This window comes from Psammomys obesus, unplaced genomic scaffold, assembly GCF_907164565.1.
Source record: "Psammomys obesus unplaced genomic scaffold, mPsaObe1.curated_primary_1811, whole genome shotgun sequence".
Classification (NCBI taxonomy): domain Eukaryota; kingdom Metazoa; phylum Chordata; class Mammalia; order Rodentia; family Muridae; genus Psammomys; species Psammomys obesus.
In genome coordinates this window covers 1,418,116-1,428,185 of record NW_026595981.1, presented here as the reverse complement: position 1 = coordinate 1,428,185, position 10,070 = coordinate 1,418,116, and the positions used below count along the sequence as shown (strand labels likewise).

The following is a 10,070-nucleotide window of genomic DNA, read 5'->3' as shown; positions in this document are numbered from 1 at the left end:
AGATAGATAGATAGATAGATAGATAGATAGATAGATAGATAGATAGACAGACAGACAGACAGACAGGTGGTAGCACACACCTTTAATCCCAACACTTGGGAGGCAGAGGCAGGTGGATCTCTATGAGTTCGAGGCCAGCCTGGTCTTCAGAGTTCCATAACAACCAAGACTACACACAGAAACCCTGTCTCAAAAAATAAACAAAAAAAGGTGATAGAGGAAGGCACCCAATGTTGACCTCTAACCTCCACCTGCACACACACATGGAAATAAGGTATCCAAAAAATACCTGGTCTATTTTTCTTAAGTTCTCAGGACACAGGAAGTCCTTTTGGTCATCTGCTTCCCAGGCAGAATCTTCCCTTCTCCCTCCCCACCTTTCCCCAGCCCCTAGGTCTTTGTCTCCATCTCTTCCTGGCCAAAAAGGCTCATATATCCCACACTGGCCTTAAGCCTCTGAATCTCAGCCACCAGGAGTGGCCTTTAGTCTCAGCACTTGGGAGGCAGAGGCAGGTGGATCTTTGTGAGTTTGAGGCCAGCCTGGTCTACAGAGTGAGTCCAGGACAGCTAGAGTCCAGGACAGAGAAACCCTATCTTTAAAAATAAGGTTCTGATCCTCCTGCCTCTACTTCCCAATGTTAGGATTACAGGCATACACCACCAGACTGTTATCTGGTGCCAGGGATCAAACCCAGGGCCTTGCACATGCTAGGCAAGCATTCTAGCCTCTAGGTTACATACACAGCCCTTCTTTAATACAAACAAAGTCTTACTCTGCAGCCCAAATATGCAGGTTAGTTTTTGTCAACTTGACACAAACATAGACCTATCTGGAAAGGACTCTTGATTAATGAAATACCTCCAAAAGACTGGCCTGTGGGCAAGTGTGTAGGGCGTTTTTCCTGGTTGATGGTTGGTGTGGGAGGGCCAGCTGACAGAAGGCAGTACCATCCCAGGGCAGGTGGTCTTAGACGGTATGAGAAAGCTGTCTGAGCAAGCCACTGGGAGCACACTAAACATCACTCTTCCATGGTCTCTGATTCAGTTGCTGCCTCCAGATACCTGCCCTGAGCTCCTGCCCTGACTTCTCTTGATGACAGATCATAATCTATGACGTGAAATAAGCCCTTTCTTTTCCTTGCCAAATTGCTTTATATATATTATTACTTACATTTTTTTTTTTATTTTATACCAAATTGCTTTTGGTCATAGTGCTTATCACAGAAAAACAAAATAAAGCAAACAAAAAATCCCCACCCTACCTAGACCCAGGTGATCCTTGAATGCACTATGCTGGCCTCAAACCTAGATGTTCTTGTCTTAACCTTCAAAGTGCTGACGTTACAAGTATGCACAATCACACCTGGATAATATTTTCTTCTATTCAATTTTCCTATTGGTTTTAAAGGTTTCTGTTTTTGCTTTTTTTTTTGTTTGTTTGTTTTTGAGACAGGGTTTCTCTGTGTGTAATTTTGGCTGACCTAAAACTCACTCTATAGACCAGGCTGGCCTTGAACTCACAGAGATACAGCTGTCCCTGCTTCCCAAGTGCTAGGATTAAAGGTGTGCACCACCACTGCCCAGCTGGGTTGTTCTGTTTTTACGATTTCTTTATTGTTATTATGAGTATTTTGCCTGCATGTACCTCTATGCTGTAAGTGTGCCCATCGAGCCATAGGAGGGCTTCTGATGCCCTGAAACTAGAGCCACAGATGCTTGAGTCACCATGTGGGCACTAGGGCCAGAACCCAAGTCCTCTGCACGAGCAGCCAGTATTCTTAGCCACTGAGCCATCTTCTCAACTCCCTATTCAGTTTTCATTTCATGTTACAAAACAGTATGTATAGTATGTACCTAGTTTTTTGTAAGAGCATAAATTCATCTTTCTTATTCCGTACGCATGCATGTGTGTGTGCAGGTGTGTGTGTGTGTGTGTGTGTGATCATGCCTGTGTGGTACTGGGATCCGTATGTACTGGTACATGCTAGGCAATTACCCAAGTACTGACTACATTCGAAGCTCCTTCTTTCCTAGTTTTTAAGATAGTAGCCTACATAATATTCAATAGGCTCTAGCAAATTCATCACCTTTAGTGCCTCTGGCCTAAAGGAAAGAGCTAGGCCCCAGCAGACAACTAACTCTGAGCCCCAGACCAAGGTACTGGATACATAGGAACAGAGACGGCAGACAACTAAGAACAGTCCTGAGGGAGTATCCAACAGGGTGATCACAGGAAGAGCACAGCAACTGAGAGGGGGGGTAGTGGACAAGACTCAAGGCAAGCTCCTCAGGGCAGTCAGAACCACATAAACATATGGGGGGTGTAGAATGCCATGAAACAGGATTGGAGTGGGGCAGAAAAGGCTGGGAGAAAGAGAGAAATTAGTGCAAGGTGGAATAAAAGGGAACACGAGGGAGGGAGTCATAAGTGTTTGTGGATTAAGGAAGGCAGTCACACTTCACCCAACAGTTTACAGCTTTCAAGAAGACAGCACAGATCCTGCAACAAAGTGCTCATCAGACAGAGAAAAAAGCGGACGGCAAGAGAGCAGGGGGAACGTGCTGCAGCAGCCCACAGCAGGAAATCGGAAAACCGTCCATCCTAGGAGGCAGCAGAGCCTCCTTCTTATAAGGCAGCTGGTGACGACCACCAGGACCAACACCCTTTTTAAATTAGGTGTTCTAGAGGTAAAATGAGTAGCAACCCAATGTCTACTTTCTTGCTGGAGGAGGTAAGGAAGGTTGCACACTCCTCAGATTTTTTTTCTCTGCCACTGGCTTCACCGAGTTCAGTAAGCACAAAATGGGAAAATTTGCTTAGACCACAGAACTACTCTCTCTGCCCTGGCCCTGCTAAGCCTGAGACCCAATGGGTTCACACTGTCCCTTCATCAGAACAGCAACTACAGGAAACCCAGGATTTCACCACATGAAAATGAACTCACTCTTGAACTTAAGAGATCTGCCTGTCTCCCAAGTGCTAGAATTAAAGGCATATACCACCACCACCCAGAAAGCATTTTCTTTTTTTAAAAAAAGATTTTATTTATGTGTATGCTGCATGTCTGCAGATGTGAGTACAGGTGCCCATGGTGGCCGGAAGACCTGGGGTCCTCAGAGCTGGAGTTATAGGCAGTGTGAGCAACCTATGCAGGTGCTGGGCACTGAACTCCGGTATTCTCCCAGAGCAGCATGTGCCCTGAACTGCTGAGCTCTCTCTCCAGCCCGCTGAGTCATTTCTTAAGCAGTTCGCCCAACTTCCATTCAGGCCGGTAAATGCTTACTGCTGGTTCCAAGGCCCTTTGGGCCGTATCACGGTTCACTATAAAATCATTTTGTTTTGGGATTCAGCAAATGTGTGTGATTTACTATAAATTATTGTATACAAGTGAGTTCCAAAGTCATTTGAAAATATTGGGCAAAAATACTCTTTTAATAATTAAAAAAAAGAGGGGTAAATAGGGGGTGGCTCAGAAGTTGAGAACAAGTTTGATGCCCTCCAAAGGAGCACAAGCATGTACATGCACACACATATACAACTGCTATAATTTTTTAAAAAATATTGACATGGGCTGGAGAGATGGCTCAGAGGTTAAGAACATTGACTGCTCCTCCAGAAGTCCTGAGTTCAATTCCCAGCAACCACATGGTAGCTCACAACCATCTAAAATGAGCTCTGGTGCCCTCTTCCCATGTGCAAACATACAAGCAGAACACTGTATACATAATAAATAAATAAACCTTTAAAAAAATACATATATATATATAAATTGATATATCGATCAAAAGAAAAGTACTGAAATTTCTCTGGGATATGATTCCATAAAATTCGAATTTAAATACTGCCTGACCTAACAATTACACTTTTTACTACATTTACCTCAGATTTATGGATGTAAGTGTATCAAAAGGAGCTCTGCATCTGGAAATTACTACCACATGGGTCTTGAGGGGCTGCTCAAGCAGCTTACAGCATATGTGCAGCACACCGTGAGCACTAGGTTTTGTTTGTTTTCAGACAGGGTTTCTCTGTGTAGCCCTGGCTGTCCTGGAGCTCACTCTGTAGACCAGACTGGCCTTGAACTCACAGAGGTTCTCCTGCCTGTGCCTCTCCAGTGCTGGAATTAAAGGCATGTACAACCACAGACTGGCTACTTTTTTCATTTTTTATTTAGGTTTTTAAACAATGAAGAAATCCCGCCCACACCCAATCTGACAGATAAACCAACAGGGCTGTCAGCCTGTAACCTGGAGACACTCCCAATTGTCCGATCTACCAAGTTCCTGCCCAGCCACCTGGGTCACGTACCTCTGTAAGTGGTAGATCTTGTGTGTGTACTGGCCTTTCTCACCGTCCTCCTTCTCGTAGGGCTCATTCACCAGGACTTCCACACCTTCCCCACCACCGGTTTCATTTTTGCTGGCTTCAGCCACAGAATACAGCTGCCCCACTTGATACTAAAGAACCAAAGAGATAGGCATTATTTGCAACAGTTACACAAGGCCCAAGTGCAACTAAGTCCTTGTCAAAAATCTTTCCAAAGCAAGGGAGAACTCTGCTCTGTGGCAGCTCGTACTTTTTTCTTTTTTTAACTTTCTTTTACTAATTCCTGACCCAAGTATTGAACCCTGGGCCTTCAGCATGTTAGGCTGCTCAACCAATAAGCTGTATCCTCAACCTTTTGTTTTGTTTTGTTTTGTTTTGTTTTCCTGCATCAACCTCCCAGATAGGGAGAATTGGCTCGGCTGTTAAAAGCACTGGCTGCTCTTCTATAGAGGACCCGGGTTCAATTCCCAGCACCCACACAGCAGCTCACAGCTGTTTACAGTTCCAATTCCCGGGAATTTGGCACTTTCACAAACACATGCAGGCATAACATCAATGTACATAAAATAAAAAAATATATACATAAATATTTTTTAAAATCCACTCCTAGGGGGCTGGAGAGATGGCTTAGTGGTTAAGAGCACTGGCTGCTCTTCCAGAGGACCTGGGTTCAATTCCCAGCACCCACAAGGCAGCTCACAACTGTCTGTAGCTCCAGTTCCAGAAAATCTGACACCCCCACACAGACATACATGCAGCCAAAAACACCAATGTACATAAAAGTGAATAAATTATTAAAAAAAAAATCCACTCCCAGATAGCTAGGATTACAGATTCTCTTTAATCATCAGAATTATTCTATGTCATCTTCACATTATTACAAACCCATGAAGTTGTTTGCTTGTTTTGGTTTCTCGAGACAGGGTTTCTCTTATGCCACCACTCCCTTCAAACCCATGAGTTTAAAAAGAGAATACATGGGGCTGGAGTGATGGCTCAGTGGTTAAGAACACTGGCTGTTCTTCCTAAAGGACCTCGGTTCAATTCCCAGCACCCACATGGCAGCTCACAAGTGTCTGTAAGTCCAGATACAGGGGATCTGACATCCTTATACAAACATACATGTAGGCAAAACCACTAATGCATATAAAATTAAAAAAAAAAATTTATAAGAGAGACTACACTATACTTTAATCGTACAGCACTACCCAGAAAACATTATATTGTCCAAGGTCTCTCTTGGCCTGGACCCAGCTCTGGTTTCAGACCCTAAAACAGGATCTCAGTTACTTACTAAAAATCTCTCTATCTCACTTATTTAAACAGACCCTAAAGCTAAGCATGGCACCTCATACTTGTAATGGCAGTACTCAGGAGGCTGGGGTAGGAAGACTGCCAGGAGTTATGATGCCAGCTTGGGCTACAGTGAGTTCTAGGTATCTCTGACCACAGTATGAGTCAAAAGAAATTAGCTGAAGAGGGAAAACATGATCAAGACTCTGGGCACGATGGCCTATAATCTTAGCACTCAGGAGGCAGAGAAGGTGGATCTCTATGAGTTCAAGGACAGCCTGGTCAACATAAGAAATTCTAGGACAAAAAAGAAAGAAAAAAGCAATTCTAAGACAGTCAGGGCTAAACAGTAAGATCATGTTTCAAAAAACAAGAAGAAAGAACATGAACAGTGCAGAAAAAATAAGCAGTGGGAGGGCAGACTACAACTACTCCAAACATGCATCTTCCTCCTGGCTGCCAGGGTCAAGAGTGCCGAGGAAAAGACAGACAAGAACTCAATTACCCAGCCTGCTGGGGGTGGACATGAAGCTTTCCTTTCCCTCTGCACCCTCCCCTCAACTGGTACCCCAGGGGTAAGACTAGGGCTGTTCTCTCTCTCTGAGGTTAAAATTGAGCAGCTGCACCTCTGGCATCTGCCACTGACACCTGCACACAGCTGCCAGCCAGAGCAGGATGCAGAGCTCCCGGTCTGCTCCGTCACACCTTCTTCGCCTCAGCCCCCTAAACACTGCAAGGAAACTTCTGGGTGACATCTGAAGGGTGAAGCAGTGGACCAGGACAGTTCACTGCTCACCACAAAGCAAAAGCCCAGCACAGAATGCCAAGGAAAGACAAGTGATCAAGGCTCAGTTAATCCCATCAAGAGAAACATCTGAGTGAGAGCCAGTTACCTTGATCTTGCTAATCCTGAGCAATACCAGTACTGCTTTGGTGCCTCACGGATCCCCACACTACCCCCTGGTCCTTTCCAGTCTTGCCTTAGCAGGCCTTAGCACACTTGAAACCCATATCAAGTGGGTCAGGGTTTGGCTGAGCCACATGAAGCAGCAGGAGCTCTGCTCTAGAGAGGAGTCACAGGACACTGGACGACTGACTCAGCAATCCTAAAGGGCAGGCTGGGGAGAGGGCTGGACTAGCTGCAGCTTGCTAGTTAGTGCTCCTTGGGGAGGGGCCCTGGGGCCAGCAAAGACCATGGTCTTCAGGGATTCCCTTCAGGGGCAGATCAGAGGGCGGACTCTAAGAGGATCAGTCTGCATGCTGGCCTCTTCCCCTTTAATCTCTCTTGATACTCTGATCCTTTAATCCCAATGAGACAAGTGAGGCAGTTTTGTTAATCCAGAGGTAAAGAAGACAGATCTGCACAAAGCACAAGTGAGGGGGACTTCACGTCAGGTTTCCTTTGGTACAGCCTCTCTGCATCCTGGGAAGGCTGCCAGAAACAAGGTGGGGTGGCAGTAAGGATGAGGGTCAGACCACAAAACCAGATAAGGAGCCCCACGGAGACCAGGATTCCAACCTCCTCAGGCTGAGACAATGTTATCTTGCCCTTGAGAGTTGTCCCTTGTCCCATAGACCAAGTCACTCAGTGAGCAAAACAGAGACTCTAGGACTTGGATAATCAATGAGTAGGAACGGAAGGAAATGAAATGTGGAATAGAAACACTGAATGACACACATAAGGAAAAAACAATACAGTTGGGCACAAGTGGCCCAAATCTGTAATCCAGCACACAGGAGGCTGAGCCAGGAAGACTGCCATGAATTAGTTAGGGCCACGTGGGCCACATACTGGCATCAGGCTAGCCAAGGTGTTCTGTCTCAAAAACAAACAACAAACAAAAAAGGCAAGAAAAACAGTGCTCTGTTGGCCTACCCAGACAGCCCTGTGAGGCCACGTTCTCCAGAGGAACAGTGCCCTGAGCCCGCCCTGTCCGCAGGAGGTGGATCAGGAACTGCTGGTGGACACGCCCATGTTGGACAGCCAGGACTTTCTTGCCCTGCCATAGAATGCCTGGAAACCCAAGGTAGTGTTACACTAAAGGCTCTGGCCAAACAAGCTAATTCTGCCCCTAAATATTGATTCAGGCCATCAGGATGACTACAAATCCATGGCCTCCTCTTTCCCTTTTTTCTCTCCAAATCAGAAGCTCCAAGGGACTCAAGTCATGGTCTCTGATAAGAGGAGTGGCCCTGCCGGTCACATGACAGAGGGCTGTTCTCCTGGGAGCAGTGAGTCAGAGAGGTAACTGACAGTGACTCTAGGAGGCCTGTTCCTTACTTCTTCACCCCCCATTCTAGAATTTTCTGATTATCCGGAACTAAGGATCAAGCTACCGACAGGGCAGCCTCACCCCTGCAACCTGCTGCTGTCCTGCCCGTGTGTTGCTGAGAACAGGCTGACCACCACCACCACAGCTGACTCTAGACCAGCACTAGCCACCTCAAGCTTCTGCTGGGCCTAGGCTCTGACTACCCAGCCCTGTCTTACCACTTCCTCCAGACTGCAAAAACACCACAGGCTAAAACTGCCAGCTGCGGATGTTCTTAGGGTGGGCCCTTCCCACCAGGAGAGGTCGGAGCAGCAGAGGGGTGCTCCCAGACAATTCTGGGCCCCCGATTCTGCAGCAGTCTCACAGTCTTAGCTTTTGACACATCAGGAGACTCCATCGGATCCACCATACCTAATGAAGACAATCCCACATCCCTGAGAGACACCCTTTTTTCCTTTCCTTCCTTTCCTTTTCTTTTTATTTGTTTTGTTTTTCTGCATAGCCCTGGCTGTCCTAGAACTTACTTTGTAGACCAAGCTGACCTCAAACTCGGATGACCCTGTACAGCAGAGAGGCCACCTAAGTTTCAAGGTAAGAGTCATAGTGGCTTTCTGTTAGAAAATCATCTTACAGGACTGGAGAGATGGCTCAGAGGTTAAGAGCACTGGCTGTTCTTCCAAGGGTCCTGAGTTCAAGTCCCAGCAACCACATGGTGACTCATAACCATTTATAATGAGCTTCTGGCCTGTAGGCACACATGCAAGTAGAATACTATATAAACAATAAATAAATCTTTAAAGAGAAAAATCATCTTACATGACCCCCCCCCCATCCTTTTCTCTGAAGGATAGGTTTTCACTATGTAGCCCAGGCTAGCCTGGAACTCCCTATGTGGACCAAGATGGTCTTGAACTCACTTGCTGTTTTATATAATGATAACAAGGCCCTCAAAAGAAATGGGTTGACTCTTGAAAAGCTAATGCCCAGGCACCTGGTTTCTCAGGTGGCTCCATATATCATAGCTTCTTATCTGGCCACTTCCTCTTTCCCCAATGTATGTTTGTCTGTGTCCCTCTATCTCCCTATCTCCTCCCTCCTCTCCATCATTTGTTTGTTGGTTTTGTTTTTCTTTCCTTCCCCCCACCCCTAAAGACAGGATCTTTGTGTAGCCCTGGCTAGCCTGGAGCTTGCCATGTAGACCAGCCTGGCCTCAAACCCACAGAGATCCAGCAGCCCCAGCTTTCTGAGTGCTGGAACTAAAGGCATTGCCACCACACCCAGCTTCCTGATCCCTTTGTTGAAACAGTTATCCTTCTGTATATCCTTCTGTAGGCCAGGCTGTCCTGAAACTAACTTTGTAGCTCAGCTTCTACCATGCAGCCTCCCAAGTGTCAGGATTCAAAATGTGAGCTACTCCATTTTTTAAATTAATTAATTAATTTTATGATGGAATCTTACTGTATGCCCACTCTGACCTCAAACCCTTTGCAATGAGATGTCCCTTTATCTTTCTCAGATTGCTCAGACCATGTTCAAAGTCACATCTGGCCCTGTCCCCAGATCTCCAAAGCCTTCGCCAGGTGTGCAGTACCCGCTGGAGAGATGGCTCAGCTATGAGCACTTGCTGCCCTTTAGAGGCCCCATGCTTGATTCTAAGCACTTACACTGGGCAACTCACAACTCCCTGTGACTCCAACGCCAGGGCCTTCTGAGGGCCTCTGCGGGTACCCCCACATATACAGCAACACATATACACAAGAGCAATATCCACACAGAAATCAAGATAAATGCTCTCCAGAGCATTTTTAAAATGAAGGTGGTGGTACACGCCTTTAATCCCAGCAGAGGCAGGTAGATTTCTATGAGGTAGAGGGAGGTGGACCTCTGTAAATTCAAGGCCAGCCTGGTCTACAAAGTGAGTTCCAGGACAGCCAGGGCTACAGAGAAACCAGCTAAAAAAAAAAAAAAAAGCAAGCTCTGGGCTCTGTTGGCCTGCTTTCGTTTCTCGGAAGACTGGCTCCCATGTGGAGCACAGGATTCCCTTTGGTCCCACAGGAACAAGACATGGAGCCACAACCAGGGGTTCAGGCTGGCCTTCATTTCTTTGGAGACTGGGGAGGGGCTGTGGATTCAGAGGAAAGTCAAGAACAAGCTTCGACAGGAAGGGAGAATAGAGG

At 46.3% G+C, this 10,070-nt stretch overlaps 1 protein-coding gene across 1 annotated transcript in view; it reads right to left on the bottom strand.

Annotated features, from left to right (window-relative positions):
- Pitpna (phosphatidylinositol transfer protein alpha) overlaps positions 1-10,070 on the bottom strand; it is a 36,249-nt gene that overhangs the window by 21,347 nt on the left and 4,832 nt on the right. Inside the window, exon 3 of the mRNA XM_055619670.1 lies at positions 4,310-4,458. Coding sequence (XP_055475645.1) covers positions 4,310-4,458 — 149 coding nt within the window. The remainder of the gene's footprint in view (positions 1-4,309; positions 4,459-10,070) is intronic.